The following is a 22,855-nucleotide window of genomic DNA, read 5'->3' on the forward strand; positions in this document are numbered from 1 at the left end:
CGAATGGTTGCAACAAAGGCCAACATTGGACTGAAACAGTACTTGAAACTCAAGCCATCCAAGTGGGGCATCAAGCTCTTTGTTTTAGCTGACACTAATGGCTACACTGTGGATTTCACAATATTCACTGGAAAGTCCAAGTTTGTTAGTGGAAAGGGACTCTCCTTTGATGCTGTCATGTCACTGGTCGACAAAAAACACTTGGGTTCAGGTTATCACGTCTACTGTGATAACTTCTACACAAGCCCGGCTCTCTTCACACACCTCAGCGACCTGGGCTTCGGAGCGTGCGGCACCTACTGTGACGGAAGAGCAGGGACCCCGACCACAAAAGAAAATGCACTCACCAAGAAATCCCCCAGGGGCACAATCAGGTGGATAAGAGACGGGAAACTTCTCTTTGTGAAGTGGATGGACACTCGTGAGGTATCGGTGTGCTCCACTATCCACCCTGCTCACTCTGGACACACAGTCCTCAGAGGCAGGAAGACAAAAGAAGGTGGCTATGAAAGGACCAACATTCCAAGACCGACCCCCATCGGAGATTACAACAAGTACATGGGAGGTGTGGACACTTCTGATCAGCTCCTGGGCTACTACTCAGTGAGGTGCAAAACCACCAGGTGGTACAAAACCCTGTTCCACCACTTTGTGGACATCGCCACCACCAACAGCCATGTCATCCACAAGCAGCTGTGTGCAGTGACACAGGACACCCCGATGACCCACCAGGATTTTCAAGAGCTACTTGCGGCTCAGCTGATCGGAGTCCCACTGGACTTTTCCCCAGAGGTGAGGCAGTACAGCCACACACCTGTTGCCATTTCTGCACCAGAGGGCCCATCCCAGAAGGCAACTGCAGGACGCAGGAAATGTTTCATTTGCAAAAAATGCACTCCCTTCTGGTGCAAAGCATGCAAGGTGCCCCTGTGTGTGATTGTGGACAGGAACTGCCACGATGCATACCATTCTTGATGGATTTGAGGAGGACTGGACCCAGGTAGCAGCAACAGGCAGGTGGTGCCACAAGTGAATGAGATGCTCACTACAATTGATTGTTTTTATTACTATGTATTATATTTTTCTAAAAATCGGATTTGACAATGTCACAAATAATGGGCATATCCCACCTCTGGCATGATCAGAGGGATGTATGAAATGTTGAATTTAGTGTTTTTTTTATTCGTTACAATGGTTTCCAGTGCTGTTCATAATAAAAATACAGCAAAATACAATTCCGTTTTTTGTGTTTTTCTTTCTTTATTGGCTAATATCCTCTATTGTAGTGTATAGAAGTCTTTATTGTGTGATATATACAGTTAGCTGATATTGTGCTGATTTCTGGGACACCAGAACTTTATTATTCAGTAGAATGAAGAATGATCTAATTATGAGGGAAAACACAAAGGTATGCAAAAACGGAAAGGTCTTCGTGTGGGTCTGAAAGGGTTAAGTATAATAAAATGTGTTGGCAGCTCTCGTTATGTCGTAGATTTTCCCAAACTTCGTTCTTTTAATCGTCTGTCTGCTCAGGGACATCGCTGGTCGCTCTAGTTGATAAACCAATCAGAATTCAAGTACGGCTTCATTAAGACCCCGAAATGTAAACACTGGCTGTTAACCCTAGCAACCGTGACTGGATGTTAACCCTAGCAACCGTGGGGAAATGAATGAATGAATGAATGAATGGTCTTTATTGTCATTGCTATAGTACAGGTACCAAACAACGAAATTTAGGAGGGGTGGCTCCCCTGGTGTTAGGAAAGAAAAAAAAAAAAACTTTAAAAAAAAAAACTTTAAAAAAACACAAGAAGGGAAGGAGCTGGTTTACATAAATAAAGGCTATGTACACTATCCACTATACTATACTGTACAGATAGACGACTAGGGTTGTCATATTGCAAATAAAGAGATGTGATGAGTTATGGAGTGTTGTATGCATTTAACAAACCAAACGGACAATATTACAGCATTTTCAGATGCAAATTGGACCAAATTTGTACATTGTTCTCCACAGTGGGTGAATCTTCACACTACAGAAAGGGCTGTAAAAATATATAACCTAGTAGACAGTTACATTTCAGATGTGCCAGCTAATATTGGCTACCATAGAGAATGCTAGCCTATATGCAGTATGCCAACATACGAAACATTGAAAGAGCCCGCAAGAGAAGGGAAAACCCAGTACAGGAGGCTGTAGGTTTGTTTTATAGCAAAGTTATTTATAAATAATGTTTCATATTTGGTTGCATATCATGAGTTCCTGATGTCTGTGTATACATTGTATTGACAGTCCAGAACAAATTCCTAGTATGTGTGGAAAACCTACCTGGCTAAAATAAAATCTTGATTCTGATAAACAACATGATATGAACAAGATATGAGATAAGATAACAAGATCAAGATAAGAACAAGATTATTAACAAGATATGATATAAACAAGGTAAGATATGAACTAGATATGACATGAACAAGATATGATAAAACAAGATATGAACAAGGCATCAATGGGTCAGGGTCAGCCCTGTCAGGTCAGGTCCAGAATATGTGCAGTGCAGTCCAGGGCTGAGCATCTGGGGTTATCTGGGGAAACAGATTAGGAGAGTTGTAAATAAACTATAACTTTGGAAGCACTACTACTACAATGCATAGAGTATCATATATTTATCTCTCTCTCTCTCCCCCCCCCCCATTTTGTTTGCCCTTACAATGTAGTAGAAGCAGAAGCAGAAGGTCAAACTGAAAATGATGATACACCACCAAAGCCTAGACTTCTCCCCTCAAAGACAAGGACTACGCTCACCCCCCAAAAAAACCCACATCTCCTTCCTGTCCAGTGCATGATATGCAGACGGGACAGATATCTCACACTACGTCACAGCATGAAGAGGGTCAAGGAGAATCTTCAACTGTGTGCACTGAGAGGTGCTAGTAAGATGCTTGCTGCAGCAAAGGCACACAGAGATGAAAACATGCTCATACAAATAGGCGGGATGGATCTTGTCGCCTCAGAGGCGATGCACCATTTCAGATGTTACCGCAATTACACACAATGTCTGTACCCACGCAAAGATGTGACACCACATAACGTAGTCCAAGATGAAGTCGCCACAGTTGGATCATCATCGTCGTCATCATCATCATCCTCATCATCCTCATCATCACTAAAATAGCATATTAGAACATGTTTGTATAGACACAACATGACATGGACTTGTTCATAAATATATTTCATCTGAACCAACAGTATTATGGCGTTTATACAGTTTGTTGAACCCACCTGAATGAACGAGAATCATGGACAAGGTTTTAACACATGGCTTGTTTACTTCTTTTCGTTTCTCTGGGTGGTTATGGAAGCAATTGACCGTGAGAGGAAGGGGGTTGTGGACTCATTCACCACTGGTACAGGGTTGGTACAGGGTTGGTACAGGAAAACCCTGTACAGTAGTAAATGAGTCCCCAACCCCCTTCCTCTCATGGTCAATTGCTTTTTTACAACAGCACACCACATAATATAAAAAATAAATACACAGTTGTAACATTAAATTCATGTATTTACCATCATTAATCGTTTCAGAATACATATCCTTCTGCCACAGAATATAGTCCCATAAACCACACAGGGGTTCTTAATCAGATTGATACTGGAAATGCGGTCTGAACTGTGGGTTGTTGGGATATTTACCACTGTTGCTAGCCAATCAGAATCCAGTATCCAAACATGCTGTTGTAGAAATGACAGTTTCCCATTTCTTTACAGTTACTTGTTTACTGAGCTACCAGAGCAGAAATCAGCGCCTACCGGAGTCGGGAGGATTTTGACTCGCATCTGTGAAGTGGTTAAAACACCTTGATATGAATTAGTATGACTTGCAAATCTTACCTGAAACCTTACCTGACAGTAAAGTTATCCGAAACAACTCAGTCTTCTCGTCTTTCCAGATAATACATTGTTTATTTCATAGATAATTCATAGTTCTGTATTTTGAAGGAATATCATTGGCAGACGGCAAAGTCAGGTGACGCCTTAACAGGTTTTGATTGGTTAGCGGCAGAGTAGCCACAAGCGTTCACCTTAATAACCTATGAATCGTAAGTTTAGTTTTTATAAAACTACGACCGAAAATAGACTACCAACAAACAGAAACATGTTCAGCAGATAGACAGCTTCGGCCCACCACCTATTTGAGGGATCCACCAATTTCAAATGATGAATGTAGTCGCTGCTATACCGTTTCCCGCCACAAGGTGGTTAGCTGGAGTGCATTTCAACTGTCATTTTCCATCTGTTAGGCCTACATACAGTCATACCCAAAAATAATGGCACCCCTGGACTTCATTTTCTGTCAGAAAATGGTTGCAAGGGGCGCTTAGGTGGCGTAGTGGATTAAGCGCTGACCATGTACCGCAGGGATCCCTTCTCTCTCTCTCACCCATCCTTCCTGTCATAATCTCTACTATATCTGTCATTAAAAGAAAAATATGAGTGGGACTGCCCCACTCAGAAAAAAGTACTTAAAAAAAGAAAAGAAAATGGTTGCAATTACAAATGCTTTGGTATTCACATGTTTATTTCTTTTGTTTGCATTGGAACAACACAAAAAAGCTGAAAAAAAGCAGACACAGAAGATGTATTGCGCAAGATGTCAGCCTTTCTTAAGCCCTGTCCGGACGGCATATAAATTACCTGAGGACCCTGGTAATATTTGTTTACCCTAGGACCCCAGTGATTTTAATGACCGATCCGGACGGTAATAAAAGATCTCCATGCATGTTTGCGTTTCGGGTACAAGATGCCATTTATCCTCACAGAAGAAGAAGCTGTTCCCGGATGTTTTCGTCAGACCCACAACACAACGCAGCGGTTCTTTCAGAAAAGTTACTTGTCAGACATGGCGCCTAAAACTCGACACTGGACCCGAGAGGAGACCTTATGTCTCATCTCAGTGTGGGGGGAACCACGCATCCAACGCCTTTTCGAGCAATCCATCCACAACCACAACATTTGGGATGAAATCTACAAGCAGGTCTGTGACAAATCTCCGTCGGTAAAGACGAGATTTGAAACGACGAAGTGCCGTGAAAGGATCGAATACCTCAAAAAAATTTACAGAGAATGCATCAAGCACAACAGGAGCATGTTTGCGTTTCGGGTACAAGATGCCATTTATCCTCACAGAAGAAGAAGCTGTTCTAACTCCCATATGTCTGATAACTGATGCTAACAACGGGGCTGATGCTACCTTACTCACAAAACAACAAATAACTGTTTGGCTATCCTAAGTAAACAACACAAAATCCTAGTATACAACACATGTAACTCACTAAAACGTACCCAAGAACACAGCAGAAGGTCTGTGCAGACGACTGTCCCAAGAATAGTGAACTGATGTGGAGATCAATGTCTGAAATCCTGTTGTCTTCTGTCATCGTCGGAGTTCGGAGTTCCCGTTCGGAGTTCCCAGTATAGTCCAATATGAAGGAGTTCATTAATTGCCCACTGTCGATATTTCTGCCTGCTTATGAAATTCTGTTGATAGCATTTGAGAGGTTCAGCCTCCATCATGTAAACTTGTAAACAAACGCAGGTGGCTACTTAAATACGGCTGGAGTGGGTGTGGCTACACACACTCTCACACTAAAACGAATAATACCCCCCACCCGACTTTGCTAACTAAATGTAGGTATTAAGTGAATGTAAAACTGTTGGATATGATATCGAGTGGGTTCTTCATCGCTTCGTTTGTCTAAACAAAAATGTACATTACATATAAGCCCAGAGTCACGGCTGGGCTGTCCGAACTGTCCCACAGTTGCAGTGCTACTGATGGGGGTACCCATGGATAACGTTCATATTTGAGATACGAGTACGACGTAAGGAAACGGATAAGGATTCCCCTCCCCTCCGATTTGAGCAACATGTGACTATTTCAGTAGCACTGTAGTAGAGAACAGTGGGGCTGTGTTGGCTAACATTATTTGGCTAGCTAGCTATTATTAGCAGTTCATCAACGAGCTTACCGGCGCAGCTTGCAAGACCTGGCTCTTCTGATCGATTTGATCACTCTTCTTCTTCTTATTGGTCGCCATGAGGGGATGACAGGTGTAGATAGTGAAGATTCAAGGGAGTCATTAATAATGTCCCAAACCACATCCATATTTTAGTAGGGATCTAACTAATTAGTACCAGGTCACGATCGACGTGAAGCAGGCAGAGCCGTAATGATGTGCAGCGTCAAAACCGGAAATGCTAGTGTTTATATCGCGCACGAAATCATGCAACACTGACATGTCGATCCGGACGGTAATAAAATTACCTGAGGACCTCAGGGTTTGCTGAAACACAGTAGGTAATTCCAGCCGGAATAATTACTGGGGTCCCTGGAGTAAATCACTGACATGGTCGGTCCGGACGGCATATAAATTACCGAATTACCCCAGGTAAAAAAAATATTACCAGGGTCCTCAGGTAATTTATATGCCGTCCGGACAGGGCTATAGACCTTCTTCAGGCATACACGCTACCAAAAACTATTGTATCCTACAGACCGTTGCGGTCTGCAATGTACCCCATCACAGTGGGCATGAGAGTTGCATCAAGACTAGTCTATTTTTCCGTAAGGCTATTCTAGGTTTTTTGGATAGATGAGATTGGAAGGGTTGCGAGGAGCGACGGAGCGTCTATGTGTCCTCCTGAGGGACAAAAGTACAGGAATAGGGAGAAAGCACATTGTGATATTAGTCAGTAGAGGGATACAGGATTGGTCCAAACAAGACGTTGGTGTCACTTAATGCGCTCAAAGTAGACAATATGACAAGAGAACAATCAAATGAAAAAAGAAGATATTTAGTATTCTGGCCTTCCTCTCAGGCCTTCCTCCATGGACTCCCACTTGTCTGTCCGGATATTAATGGAGGTTCAGTAGTTGCTGAAGACTAGCAGGCTTGCAGCCCCTCCCACTAACGATCACTAAAGTTCACACAGGTGAACTCACTCAGTCCAAATGTATTTGACATACAGTACAGGCCAAAAGTTTGGACACACCTTCTCATTCAATGCGTTTCCTTTATTTTCATGACTATTTGGTACATTGTAGATTCTCACTGAAGGCATCAAAACTGAATGAACACATAGGAATTATGTATTTAACAATAAAGTGTGAAATAACTCTAAATATCTTATATTTTAGATTCCTCAAAGTAATAAAATATATAATAATAATAATATTAAATATAATATGTGTTAATAATAATATGTTATTATATATACACCTCGTTCCAAATTATTATGCAAATTATATTTTTCTCAGATTTTCCTAAATAGTCGATGCAAATGACAATCAGTATAATTTTCAAGTCATCAACCGTTAGAGTATAATTCAAATTTTATTGAACAAACCTCCCAATGATAACAGTATTGTTTTTTTAAAATAAAAAACTCAAAATGCACTGTTCCAAATTATTATGCACAACAGTTTCAAAACATTTTATAGGTTGTAAAGAACTAAAAATGGTAATTTGATGAATTTAGGGTTAGGAGGTCATATTAGGAGGTCATATTTACTGAAATCAAAAGCTATTTCAAACAAAAACATCTTAACAGGTCAAGTTACATGTTAACATAGGACCCCTTCTTTGATATCACCTTCACAATTCTTGCATCCATTGAACTTGTGAGTTTTTGGACAGTTTTTGCTTGAATTTCTTTGCAGGATGCCAGAATAGCCTCCCAGAGCTGCTGTTTTGATGTGAACTGCCTCCCACCCTCATATATATATTTAGCTTGAGGATGCTCCAAAGGTTCTCAATAGGGTTGAGGTCAGGGGAAGATGGGGGCCACACCATGAGTTTTTCTCCTTTTATGCCTATAGCAGCCAATGACACAGAGGTATTCTTTGCAGCATGACAGTGGGCTCAGAAATACATGAAGACTAATTTCCAAACAGTCTTGTTTACTGATGAGTGCCGTGCAACCCTGAACGGTTGATGACTTGAAAATTATACTGATTGTCATTTGCATCGACTATTTAGGAAAATCTGAGAAAAATATAATTTGCATAATAATTTGGAACGAGGTGTATATATATTTAATATTATTATTATATATTTTATTAACAACAAACGTTTTTTTTTTAACAACAAAAAAGCGAAGGGTGGCTACTTTGAGGAATCTAAAATATAAGACATATTTAGAGTTATTTCACACTTTTTTGTTAAGTACATCATTCCACATGTGTTCATTCATAGTTTTGATGCCTTCAGTGAGAATCTACAATGTAAATAGTCATGAAAATAAAGGAAACACATTGAATGAGAAGGTGTGTCCAAACTTTTGGCCTGTACTGTAGGTCACACCTTGACCAGTTTAAATAGCTTTTAACTGGGAAAATCTAATTCAAATTAAGAGCAATCAGGTTTCAAAGACAATGGTTTCAGTAGAAACTAACAAGCAGGCCTCCCTGCCTAACACAAACACAGCACCTAACACACAGCTACCAATAACACAATTGATTAAACTAAATTCAGGTCACTTACTTCTGGCTAGAAAATAGATGTGTCCACTCAATCAGTCCAAATGTATTAATGTAATTTCACCCGCCATACTCTCTGTATGAACCAAAAGTATTTTTAGCTCTGTTTTTATTGATGCATTTAAAAAGTATCGATAGTGTTCGAGCAGCTGGTTCGCAGAAAGGCTAGGGCTTTGGTCCACAAATTCATCATTTGAAATTAGTGGCTCCCTCAAAGTCCTACAATGATTAAGTGATTTCTTAATCCCAAGGTGATACCGTGGTTAAATTTGTGGATGGTTTAACGGTATAAAAAATGTGTCCCGTATTACTACCACTTTTTTTTACTACAATTTTATTGATTTAAATGATTGTTATTATTATTATGATTTTTTGGCCACTTTACTCACTGTTTTGCACTGTTGTTCTCTCATAGGGTTTGTAACCCTGTATATGTTCTTATTCTTACAGACGAGAGGTCCCATCGAGACAACGAGCTCAGCTCCACCACATCAAGAAACCATAAAAAAAACGGGAAGAGTTTCATTCAGTCAGGACACCTAACTATACACCAGATAATACAAACAAAAGAGAAACCACACCACTGCTCCCATTGTGGGAAGAGTTTCTATCAGGCTGGGGCACTAAAGGTACACCAGAGGATACACACAGGAGAGAAACCATACCACTGCTCACAGTGTGGGAAGAGTTTCAATCGGGCTGGAGACTTAAAAAGGCATCAAAGGATACACACAGGAGAGAAACCGTACCAGTGCTCCCAATGTGGGAAGAGCTTCAATCGAGTAGGATGCCTAAAGCAGCACCAAAGAATTCACACAGGAGAGAAACCATACCTCTGCTGCCAGTGTGGGGAGCCTTTTACTCATGCAGTTTCTTTTAAGATCCACCAGAGAATACATACAGGAGAAGAACCATACCACTGCTCCCAGTGTGGGAAGAGCTTCAATCGGGCAGCAGACCTAAAGACACACCAGAGAATACACACAGGAGAGAAACCATACCAGTGCACCCAGTGTGAGAAGAGTTTCTATCGGGCTGGGGCACTTAAGACACACCTGGAAATACACACAGGAGAGAAACCATACCAGTGCTCCCTGTGTGGGAAGAGTTTCAGTAGAGCAGGAAGTCTAACTGTACATCAGAGAATACACACAGGAGAGAAGCCAAACCACTGCTCCCAGTGTTGCAAGAGTTTTAATCGGTTACAAAACCTAAGGAAACATCAGAGACTACACACAGGAGAGAAACCATACCACTGCTCCCAGTGTGGGAAGAGTTTCAATGATGCAGCGTCCCTTAAGATACATCAAAGAAAACACACTGGAGAGAAACCATACCACTGCTCTCAGTGTGGGAAGGGTTTCATTCGGTCAGGAGACCTAAAGAAGCATCAAAGAATACACACAGGAGAGAAACCATACCTCTGCTCCCAGTGTGGGGAGAGCTTCAGAAATGCACGCGACCTAAAGTCACATCAGATAATACACAGAGCAGGGAAATCATACACCTGCTCCCAGTGTGGGAAGAGTTTCAATCGGGCAGAACACCTAAAGAGGCATAAAAAAATACACACAAAAGATTATTCACTAAATGAGCCTCTTATAGGGTAGATTACATGATATATCTAAGATAAGTCTAACAATTTAGAGTAGCAACAATCCACTGCACCTGTGTTCATTCAAAAGACAAAAACTTTTCTTTAGGTTTTTGAAGTAAGTATACCCCCTGGGGGGTTTTCCATAAACGTTGCTAAATGAAAATATGAGCACCTTCATCCACAAGGTTGTTGAGGAATGGACAGACATGCCATAGTTGGTTATAACTGGTCTTTTGCACTGCTTATATAGCCTATGCTCATACTGTATATGTTTCAGGTGTGTATTTTAATTTTTATTATTGTATTCTATTGTCACTTTCTTTTGTTGTAGCTGTTTGTGCTGTGAGCTGCTATGAGGCCTTAATTTCAATAAAGTACTCAGAGTGTGAATTATACAATGACATACAAAACACCATGTCTGGACAATACAAATCCCATAAATTCCTCCCCCCACCTCCGATGATAGTGCCCTGTGACGTCATCATCACGCTGCTCTCTATTAGCCAGTAACAGGAGAAGAGTCCAGCTGCAGCCGCAGCACAACGTGTACAAGTGTGTAGGAAGCTGTACTACTACTAATATCACAGCTGTACTATATATGGTATACAAACTATTGCAGCAATACACGTCATTCACTTGTGAGATGTGATTAATTGTATATTCCAGAATTAGAACTGGTGAATTAAACTCCTAAATTATATTTGATTATCTCCTCTTATATTTGGCCAAATAAAAGACTGTGAGTCAGCTTTTTATTTATTTTTTTATTTAACCAGGCAGGCCAATAGGAACTCATTCTCATTTGCATTGGCGGCCTGGAAAAAGAAAAAAGCCTGTTAAAAACACGTGACTTACAGTCACAGCATCAGTTATAAGTTAAAAGGACAGCGTCACATATCCACATAAACCCACACAACATTAAGCACAACAGAAAGCACACTAACATCATTTAAAATGTGCATATATACAGTAGAGCAGGGGCCTCATTTATTAAAAAAGTACTTGAACGTCATTTTTGACTTTCACGTAAGCACATTTTTCTAAACGGACGTAAGCATTATTTATAAAACGGGCTGAGATGGTTTAAAGTTGCGTACGTGCTTCCTTCTATAAATACCAAATATACTTGGATTTGAACGCAGGTGAATGAGGTTTGTATTAACGCCCTGTGATAGAGGCTAAATTATAGCGGCTGAATTAAGACAAGTGCTATAATATAGGGTAGGCGTTTGTCTGGAAGTGGGCAGAGAAGAGTGGCTTCTCGGTAAGTTGCGTTTGTAACGTTTGATCATGACAACTAACCAGGCAAATGCTTATACTCAGTAGGCTACTCAAGTTGTAAAAGAATTTAAAAAAAATCAGGGGGGATGGTGGATTTTATCATGAGGACAATTTTAGCATCCCCTCAGCGTCAGTGACTTCAGTGTCAGTAAAAATGTCATTGCATGTGTGCGTGCCCCTTCGCACCTTGAAATAGCAGTAATACCACGTTCATTGATAAATGACATAACGTATGGAAAGAGGGGAGGGCAGTTTTAGAAGGGGGACGATTTTGACTGTTTTCATCCCGCCTCAACTCGAGTGCTGCTTATACTGTAATAATATAATGGTCTTATTCTTATCAGGTGACATTGAAAACAGGATTGCGAACTCCCTTTGCGAACTCCCAGACACCGGAGAAACTCCAGTATAATTTAGCGCGTGGCCGGGCAAGGTCCGTTGTGGAAGGCACTAGGCATGTTGAAGGGGAGATAGGCAGCTCCGGAGGGATATAAAGAAAGACTGAAATACAATCATAAACATAAGTTCCCTTTAAATCTTGAATTAAACTCATTTTCTCTGCAGATAACAACATCGTTAATTTTATTACGAGCCACTTAAACTTCGCATGAATTACAGTAGGCAACGTTTTTCCAGTGCGGCTCACATGCCTGTAATAACTCTGCATAACCAGTAGGTAATGTGCGTAAGCAAATGAATACTCGACGTCGAGCTACGATCGTTTCCACGGTCAAATTGACTCACGTTGAAATTGTATAAATAACTACGTTGACGTGGTTTTCTACGTACGACACGGGTAAGATCAAAATTTGATCTAAGCACGTTCTATAAATGAGGCCCCAGGGCAGATGGAGTAGACCTCAACTTGTATATGAAGAGCCCACAACAGGGTAACAGATGGAATAATCAATCAATATTTGCTTTTATTGACTTAAAGCCTTATTTCTTATTTCTCAGTAAGGGGCTTCACTGTCTTCCTGCGGTAGATGATTATCAACTAGGACAAGGGTGAAAATAGCACATGTATTACAGATGTAATATGGAGTGTTTTCTGTGTTTTTCTCCTATTTATTGCATAGTTGCATATTATCCATTGTTCGAATTCAGCACTGTTGAGTATACATGTTTGCCAACATGTAGGATCACCTTTGTCCGTGGACGTTAGGCAAAGGAGAGGATGTCATAGTTATGAAGTGTCTTCTTGTCGATAATGATGTTATGAATCAATCTATATAGGATAGTCATGATCTTAAATGCTTTGTGTCATCTCTGGATCGATCAAGTGTGCAGCAAACACAAAGTGACAATTCAAAACACGGGTCGTAATGATCACTCAGGTTTATTAAACAGAAGGAACTGCATACGGAATGAACGTCTTCTGGCATCTGAGATCAGCATTAGACAATCACACAACGGCCGAGGATGGTTTAAATACTCATTGTATCACAGTTGTTACGTTGTAATAATCAACAAATCAGCCAGCCCTGGCTCCTCAGCACACGCAAGACACCCGAGGTTGGTGCAGATTAGGTCTGCCGAATGCCAGCCAGTCTGCCAGATGCAGAGGCCATCTTCTCTAAACATGACAGAGTAGCAAGATCCTGTACTGACACACAGATTATATTGTAACAAATATCACTAAGATCTAACAGTTATTAGGTTGTATATAGGCACTTGATAGGGTTGCACTATTTTCGATTTCTCTGAGTTGAAACCACTCATTTAAACTACCTGTTGTCCTGTGGCTTGTGTAATGTAACCTCACCACCATTATTGTTAATAAATCATTGCACTTTAGCTCTTTTTTGTTGTGACTTCTTATTAGTTTCCCCCCACAGTAAGCTGGGGGTACACACACCTTTTTGTTTCAGCTCCCCCTAGACGTAGAGCAGTAACAGCTGGGAGTTGTAACAATGTGTAACACCTCACTTGCAGTAAACAAGTCTACATATACAACTGAAAACACAATGGAAACAATGAGCAGATATCTAGAGAAACTGCCTTCATTGTGTCACGGCAGACAGACATTACTGCCCGTTCACTGTAGCAGCAGCTCAATTAACACACAACAAATAGGTAGGAACACTGAGGCTCACTTCTCTACAGAAACAGTCTTTATTGTGTCACAGTTGAACAGACATTACTACCCAATCACTGGTTGAGATGCCCTCCTGCCTTCCTGAGGTAGATGGTCGACAGGGTAAAACAGGTTAAATCAACAGGGTAAAACATAAATCAATAAAGCGTATAGAAGCATGATACGAATATAATATGAATCTTTTAAATGAACACACAGGTTGGTTCTAGACTCTAGATTTCTATCTCTACTGTAATGCATAAGCACAGATGGTGAAACATACTGTATACATCCACCAGGCTGTATTGGGTTGTTACGCATAACTATACTGTACTATTCTACCTTACTTTACAACACGGTACTACTTAAATACTGAAATGTTGCAGAATTTGATTCCTGCTCAACATTCTGAGGAGTTTAAACTATCCAACTAAACGTCCCAACATGACATATCACTTTACCGTTGTATTTTGGGAACATTTTATATTCTATGTAACTGGGTCTGAACATGACCTAAGTCATGCCTTACACAGATTGCTTGCATAGATACTGGAAGTATCACAGAATGTAGTTGGTCAATCTGGCAACAAGGGGAAAAAGTAACTGATAATTCAGAAACAGCCAAACACTGTCAAAGTGTTGGGGCAAGGAATAGGGTGCAAATAAAAGAGAAACCCTGTTTCATTATGGTTATACAATTGTACACAAAATCACCTGAAGAAAACGAATTTTTCTGATAGAAGTTATTGTATTTTGAGTGAACACAGGTGCAGTGGATTGTTGACACTCTACATTGTTAGACTTGTGTCGATATATCATGTAATCTACCCTGTAAGATTTAGTGAAAAATCTCCTGTGTGAATTTTTTGATGCCTCTTTAGCTTGTCTGCCCGATTGAAGCTCTCCCCACACTGGGAGCAGTGGTATGGTTTCTCTCCTGTGTGTATTCTTTGGTGCCGCTTTAGCTGCTCTGCCCCATTGAAGCTCTTCCCACACTGGGAGCAGTGGTTTGGCTTCTCTCCTGTGTGTATTCTCTGATGCGCCTTAAGAGTTCCTGCCCGATTGAAACTCTTCCCACACTGGGAGCAGTGGTATGGTTTCTCTCCTGTGTGTATTCTTTCATGCTTCTTTAGGGCTCCTGCCTCATTGAAACTCTTCTCACAATGGGTGCAGTGGTATGGTTTCTCTCCTGTGTGTAGTCTCTGATGTGTTATTAGGTTTCGTAACTCAGTAAAGCTCTTCCCACACTGGGTGCAGTGGTATGGTTTCTCTCCTGTGTGTAATCTTTGATGCCGCTTTAGATTTTCTGTCTGTTTGAAACTCTTCTCACACTGAGTGCAGTGGTATGGTTTCTCTCCTGTGTGTAATCTTTGATGCCGCTTTAGACAATCTGCCCATTTGAAACTCTTCACACACTGGGAGCACTGGTATGGTTTCTCTCCTGTGTGTAATCTTGGTTTTCGTTTTTTTGGTTTCTCTCCTGTATGTATTCTCTGATGCTTCTGAAAGGATGCTAAAAAAGTGAAACTCTTCCCACACTGGGAGCAGAGGTATGGCTTCTCTCCTGTGTGAAATCTTTGATGCTGCTTTAGGTATCCTGCCGAACTGAAGCTCTTCTCACACTGGGAGCAGTGGTATGGCTTCTCTCCGGTGTGTATTCTCTGATGCGTCTTTAAGGATACTGCCTGAGTGAAGCTCTTCCCACACTCGGAGCAGAGGTATTGCTTCTCTCCTGTGTGAACTCTTTGATGGGACTTTAGGCTTCCTTTAAAACTGAAGCTCATCTCACACTGGGAGCAGTGGTATGGTTTCTCTTTTGTGTGCACTTTTTGATGGGTTTTTAGGTCTCCTGCCCATTTGAAGCTCTTCTCACACTGGGAGCAGTGGTATGGCTTCTCTCCTGTGTGAAATCTTTGATGCTGCTTTAGGTATCTAGCCGAACTGAAGCTCTTCTCACACTGGGAGCAGTGGTATGGCTTCTCTCCTGTGTGTATTCTCTGATGCGTCTTTAAGGATACTGCCTGAGTGAAGCTCTTCCCACACTCGGAGCAGAGGTATCGCTTCTCTCCTGTGTGAACTCTTTGATGGGACTTTAGGCTTCCTTTAAAACTGAAGCTCATCTCACACTGGGAGCAGTGGTATGGTTTCTCTTTTGTGTGCACCTTTTGATGGGTTTTTAGGTTTCCTGCCCGTCTGAAGCTCTTCTCACACTGGGAGCAGTGGTATGGTTTCTCTTCTGTGTGCACCTTTTGATGGGTCTTTAGCTCTTCTGCTCGAATGAAATTCTTCCCACACTGCAAGCATTTGTATGGTTTCTCTGTATGTATTCTCTGGTGAATCTTCAGGTTCCCAACCCCATTGAAAGCCTTTCCGCACTGGGAGCAGGGGTGTCGTTTCTCATGTATTTTCTGGTGAATCTTCAGGTATTTGAAAGTCTTATCGCACTGGGAGCAGTGGTGTCGTTTGTCTTTTGTCTGTATTATCTGGTGTATAGTTAGGTGCCCTGACTTATTGACACTCTTCCTGTGTTTCTTATGGATTCCTGATGCGGTGGAGCTGGGCTCGCTGTCTGAGTCTGGGTGGGACCTCTCGTCTGTAAAAATAGGGACATATACAGCATTACAAACACCATGAGAGAACAACTACAGGCACAAATGTTTATTGTGCAAAACAGTGAGTAAAGTTGCCCAAAAACATAATAATAATCATTAAAATCAATAAAATGTTAGATAATACAGCGAGAGGTTGCATACGGTAAACACTTTGGTGTTAACACCTGGTAATATTGGGCGGTATCCAACTTTTGATACCATTAAACCATCCACAAATGTAACCACGGTATTACCGTGGGATTAAGAAATCACATAGGGCTTTGAGAGAGCCGCTAATTTCAAATGATGAATTTGTGACAGTGGCTGGTGAAAGGGGACCAAAGCCCTGACCTTTCCGCGAACCTGCTCGAACAGCTTCCACGAGCAGTGCTGAAAAATGTGCTTAAAATAAATTAATGAAGAAAAACAGCGTGAAAAATACTTTTGGTTCGTAGTAAGAGTATGGAGGGTCAAATTTGACTATGAATGGGAAACACTTCCAACACTCACCCAAGTACAAAGTGCAGAGCGTGTTACAGCAGACGAGTGCAGTATTTACGATTAGAATTACTCAAAGTTCAGCCCCGCGGTGGTGTAGCGGTCTAAGCACTGGCCGCTAGTGCATGCTGCCCACCGGGGCCGGGGTTCGTATCCCGGCTCGCCAGATCCAGATATGGCCGAGGCACACGGGAAGCGGCATATTGGCCGGCCGCTTCCGAGGGCGGTATAGGAGTATTTCTGGACTAGGATCCGTCGCGCAACACCGCCCCCTGGGCGCCGGAATAACGGTACTGGGCTCGAGGAGCCAGTCAGCCTAGTCTGCCTGGCGGCCTCCTCTGGGACTGCCGGCCACGGGGTCGTGCGGCGGATCCTATGCAATAGGCAGGGGATAATTGGATGCTACGTTGGGTTAAATTGGCTACCAAATTGGGTGAAAAAGGGATAAAATCTGAAAAAAATAAATAAATAAATAAATAAATAAATAAAATACTCAAAGTTCCTAGCATGTATTTTACATGTAGATTTCTGCCATTTAGCAGACGCCTTATTCCAAAGCGACTTACAATCAATACATTTGACTAAGCAAGTGAATCATCAATCCACCAGTCGTAGCAGGAAGAGTAATCTAGCTCAGGCCCAGGGCCATTGATAGAAGGAAAAACCTTCTTCTACCACCTTCTTCTAAACCTAGCCTTTTTAAAAATGTTTATTTGTTTTATAGACACTGGAGAAACAGAGACACAGTACAAGGGGGGCAATATAAGTTTTTAGGGGACACAGTAATGGGGAAAGGTGGGTGTCTTCAGGAGACGCAGTGCTGGGGGGCAGTAGATGTCTCAGGAGGAGCAGTTAAGGTGTAACCTGAAGATGTATAATCAACCCATTATCTTTATGTAACTTGCTATTTGGTAATTTCATTAAACTATGATAGAAAAATACCATCATAACAGGGTGGACATAGGTCTAACAGAGTGGACACAGTAGCATAACAGGGTGGACAAAACCCAATGTGATTTAATTAATTTAATTAATTCTAACATGAATAAACTTGGTTTATAATGGACCACTGGAAGGACACAAACAGGAAAATAACTTTGTTTGTGTGTGTGTGTGTGTGTATGTTTGTGTGTATGACAGCGAGTGTGTACTGTTTGTGTGTGGAATGTGTATGGAAGAACACAAAAAGGAAAATAACGATTTCATAATGAGCTCTTCTCCCAAAATTGCATTATAACTTTGATTTTGAGCAACATTTAATTTGCTTTGTTTTAAGCAATGTAGCTCTGTGTGTGTGTGTGCAGCATGTTTTGTACTGTATGTGTGTGGTATGTATGTACCTGTGTTTATGTGTGTGTTTATTTGTGTGTATGAGTATGTATGAGTGTGTTTGCACTTGCGTGCATGCATGCATGTATGTGATAGACTCCTCGTTACAAGCTCTGACACGGGGCTCCCACCAGTGTAAAAGGAGCAGACCAAAGTCCACCCCCAGCACCAAACACATTTCTAGTTGTCCATGTGGATTTCTCCAGTTCTCCAAGAGCGCTTGTTGAGTGCCTGTGGCCCGGGGATAAGACACAGAAGTTGGTCATCTGCATACCAGCTGACATCTTTGCGTGGTGTTGGCCAGAAGTATTTGTTCACCCCATTGCGATGCATGAAGTTCACTTGAACGCTACACTCCTCCACGTACACGATAACGCCCGGGTACACGTCCTCGTCATACTTGACAACACACCGTTCTCCAAAGTTCTGGAGGCTTGTCAACTGCCTCTGGTCGCCATGGGGTCTCTCTGTTCCGCGTCGGGGGGTGTCACTGGAACTCCATCCAGAGTAGTTTAACTTTAAGCTCGAGGCACAATCCAGTCGACCGTCCTTCCTCTGACAGCAATAACCTATACTTGATTTGCAGGTAAGAGGCTGATTACCTGGTGCATCCTCATTGTGCCCTTACCAGGAGTCAGAGCAGGGACCTGAGGCGAGGAGAGATGATATATAGTAGTATGAGACATAATATTCAAAAAATATATTCTACCAATCACAACAACAATCAATCCATCCATAGAGCCACTAAAGATTGAGAACTGACAGCAAAGCAGGCTATGCGTGTGCATGCATTAGAGAGAGAGACAGTCAGAGAGAGAGAGAGAGAGAGACAGAGAGAGAGACAGTCAGACAGAGAGAGAGAGAGACAGAGAGAGACAGTCAGACAGAGAGAGAGACAGAGACAGACAGTCAGAGAGAGAGACAGTCAGAGAGAGAGACAGTCAGTCAGAGAGAGAGAGAGACAGTCAGAGAGAGAGAGAGAGAGACAGTCAGTCAGAGAGAGAGAGAGCGAGAGAGAGAGCGAGAGACAGACAGTCAGAGAGAGAGAGAGACAGTCAGTCAGAGAGAGAGACAGACAGTCAGTCAGAGAGGGAGAGACAGAGAGAGAGAGACAGACAGACAGTCAGAGAGAGAGAGAGAGCGAGAGACAGACAGTCAGAGAGAGAGACAGTCAGTCAGAGAGAGAGAGACAGACAGACAGTCAGAGAGAGAGAGAGAGACAGACAGAGAGAGAGAGCGAGAGACAGACAGACAGAGAGAGAGAGCGAGAGACAGACAGTCAGAGAGAGCGAGAGACAGACAGTCAGAGAGAGAGAGAGACAGTCAGAGAGAGACAGACAGAGAGAGAGAGAGACAGTGAGAGAGAGAGAGAGACAGTCAGAGAGAGAGAGAGACAGACAGTCAGAGAGAGAGACAGACAGTCAGAGAGAGAGAGAGAGACAGACAGAGAGAGAGGAGACAGAGAGAGAGAGCGAGAGACAGTCAGAGAGAGAGAGAGCGACAGTCAGAGAGAGAGAGAGGAGACAGAGAGAGAGAGAGCGAGAGAGACAGACAGACAGTCAGAGAGAGAGAGAGAGACAGTCAGAGAGAGAGAGAGGAGACAGAGAGAGACAGACAGACAGTCAGAGAGAGAGAGAGAGAGAGAGAGAGAAAGAGAGAAAGAGAGAGAGACAGAGACAGAGAGAGAGAGCGAGAGACAGTCAGAGAGAGAGAGAGAGAGAAAGAGAGAGAGAGAGAAAGAGAGAGAGAGAGAGGTACTTGGCTACTTGTGAATGTTTTTGCAGGGGTGAGGCGCATCCTTACCTCTGTCTGGTCCTGGTCTTGGTCCTGGTTCTGACTGACTCTCTGGAGCTGCAGGGCGAGTGTTCTGTGATTTCCTGGCTCTGGATTCTGCCCTGGCTGCTTTCTTTGCCTCCTTCCATTTCTTCCTCCTTGCTCTCCTCTCTCTCTCAGAGACTTCATTGATACCAGTCTTCATGCCTTTCTCTCTGTCTCTTCTCCATTTCTCTCTCTCTTTCTCAAGGTACTGCCGTCTTCTCTCTGGGTCAGCGTCACGGCGGGCTCTGTAACGCCGCTGTGATTCAGCTGCACTTACTGTTGTTGCAGTTGCAATTCCTACACAAATGTATGTATTTCCTTTAGGTTATATACCTACAATGTGTCCTATACATAATAATATACAACATAATATACCCTTAATGGCAACAAATCTTGCTATAAGTCAACATCAGTATATACATGTCCACCCTGTTAGGTTGGTGTCCACCCTGTTAGGTTGGTGTCCACCCTGTTAGTTAAACAAGGCTAACAGGGTGGACACTTTGAGTTAAAGTTAGCATTTAGCCTGCCTGTGTTAGCATAATGGCTAGTAGTCTAGCAGGAAGGGCCCTCAGATTTTGAGATACCCCTACCCGAGGTAGAACAAATGACAACAATGATTTTTCTTACCTTTAGGGTCTCCCATTAATGAAATTGATTGTTGTCAATTTTTATTTTTGGGGAAAATATGTTTTTTGGTTGTTCTTTAGAACTACCCAAATCCCTGAAAAAGAGCGATGTCCCCATCAACACCATATCTGAGAACATTGGAATAGACATGTCTAACTGTCTACCAGCATGTCATGCACTCACTGGCTGTGACACAACAAGTAGTTTGTACAGAATAGGAAAGACAACAGCATTCAACAAACCCAAGACCCATCTCAGCGAGCTCAAAGATCTGGCCCATTTTGGACTCTCTGCCAGCTTGGAAGAGTATTTGCCAGTCGCAAGAGAATTTGAATAAGAAAAATCATTGTTGTCATTTGTTCTACCTCGGGTAGGGGTATCTCGAAAACTAAAGCCTTTTTTGAGGACTTGCTGCTAGACTATAGCATGACCATGAATACTTGATGAGGAAACTACATGAAACACTTTTTTGAAATTATTCAATGTGATTGATCTCCTCAATACTTAGGCCCAACAGGGTGGACACGTTATGTTCAAACACATTAAATTCACTGAATAAAAACATCAAAATTAGATGGTTAAAGACGTAGAAAATCACACAGCTTACCACATTTGAATTTCCCTCCACTGATGTGATGTCACCTCATGAGAGTGATGTGATTGAGAAATATGTTTTTTTTCTTAAAGGGACAGTAACACGGCTCAACAGAGTGGACAGAGAACCGCAGGGGACGAACATACAACCTTAATCCTTTTGTATAAAAAAAACAACAAAAACCCCCCCAACAACATACAACTGAAGTCCTCGTTAGCATCGTTAGCATCATTAGCAACAGATAGGCCCGAGCCTGGGGCTTGCATGACTGAACAACGCAGAGCTGAGAGTCAGAGGAGCCAATCAAAACGCACGGAACAAGACAGGCCAGCAGAGCAGCGAGCTGGCATGGCGCCAAAGGCCCGAGATAAGAACACCAGAGTCAAGCAAAGGTTTCCGTGGCCGCAAGAGCCTGGGAATCACGTGACTCCCTGACACCACCCAAGAGCCTGGGAATCACGTGACTCCCTGACACCACCCAAGAGCCTGGGAATCACGTGACTCCCTGACACCACCCCCCCCCCCCCCCCCCACCCCCCCAGGGCAAGACAAATCGTTAGCCAACTCGTTGAACCCCCTCCTAAAGCGACGGCGCAGCCCCCCTTCTCACCGAGCCACGGTCATAGAATCAATCAAGTCCACCGTGTGCAGAATTGTCAGCAGAGTGTCAATATTGTACATAATAATATACCATGCCATCTACCGCATTGCGCATCTACATTTTGCAACCCAGCCTAAGAGATATACCTCTGTTTAAAATGTTAGACCAATAAGAGTAATTGTTTTGATGCTCTCTGTGGTGATTGTTGAGACAGTTGGGAACCGTGCTGTTCAAGTAAAAGCAGTTAGTGGTAATTAAAGATCTGAAGTGATCATATCTGTATTGTAGCTGAGAATAAATAAATAAAACGGACTATTGAATTTTAAGCAGTTAACTTGGAGTTATTATCATGCCCTCTATGGTACGCATTATGATGCCAGTTGGGGGAAAGAAATAATAGAATAGACCAAATAAACATAATCTTAAGTAATTAAAAAATAAATAATTTGGGGGGGTAGGTACTTTTTGGGGTGCGTTGCCTTTAGGCAACACTGTACGATAATGGTAAGTAATGAAAAGTAATGACTCATTGTTTAAAATTTGAAGAACATTTATTAAAAACACATGGAAAATACTCAATAGCCTCAACAGGTTAAAATGCATGCCACTTAAAATGAGAAACATTTTAAAAAGAACTCTTTTCGTAAGATGACATGCCTGCAAGCAACATTGTACCATTGTGGAACAACCGACTGGAATGAATACGTCGAAGAGTCTAACCATGTTTTATCTAACTTTACACGAGCCATTTAACAAAACAAACTATGATAACTAGGGATGTCCCGATCCCATTTTTTCACTACCGATACCGATACCGATACCTGGGCTTCAGGTATCTGCGATACCAATCCGATATTTGTATTTATTGTTTTACTCCTGAATAATAACAAATACTTCCCCAGTATATAGTCCACAACAACAGTTGGCTATTAAAGACTGCCAGCCTTTATTCAAGCAACAAAAACAGTACTCTGCAGTACTCAGTGACCAACTGGTTAAACCAATTTAGACAGCAGCATTCAGCATTGTAGAAAAAAAGAGTTACTGTCTGATTTCTAGTTTTAGTGCCTTCAGGTTTTTATTCTCTTTATCTTCTCTTACAAATGGCAAATCAATTATAGGACCCTTTTTAAAAGTGTAGCCTAGTGACGCTGCTGGTGAGACCAGAAATCGAAGGGGTGTCAACAATATCTGGTTTTCTTTTTTTTCAACTCAAGTTTTAAGTACCCAGTCCATATAATAAAAAACAGTTATAATCTGTGGATTGGATTAACTATTCTCGTTTTTCGGAGGCTACCAGTAAG

General features: G+C 42.0%; 1 protein-coding gene across 1 annotated transcript in view; it reads right to left on the reverse strand.

The window, feature by feature from the left end:
* Positions 1-2,501: 2,501 nt before the first annotated feature.
* Positions 2,502-22,855, reverse strand: part of LOC308169606 (uncharacterized protein) — a 42,013-nt gene continuing 21,659 nt past the window's right edge. Inside the window, exon 3 of the mRNA XM_080544303.1 lies at positions 2,502-2,583. Coding sequence (XP_080400429.1) covers positions 2,528-2,583 — 56 coding nt within the window. The 3' untranslated portion in view covers positions 2,502-2,527. The remainder of the gene's footprint in view (positions 2,584-22,855) is intronic.

The sequence above is a fragment of the Nansenia antarctica genome (genome assembly GCF_963989245.1).
Source record: "Nansenia antarctica genome assembly, chromosome: 13".
NCBI lineage: Eukaryota > Metazoa > Chordata > Actinopteri > Argentiniformes > Microstomatidae > Nansenia > Nansenia antarctica.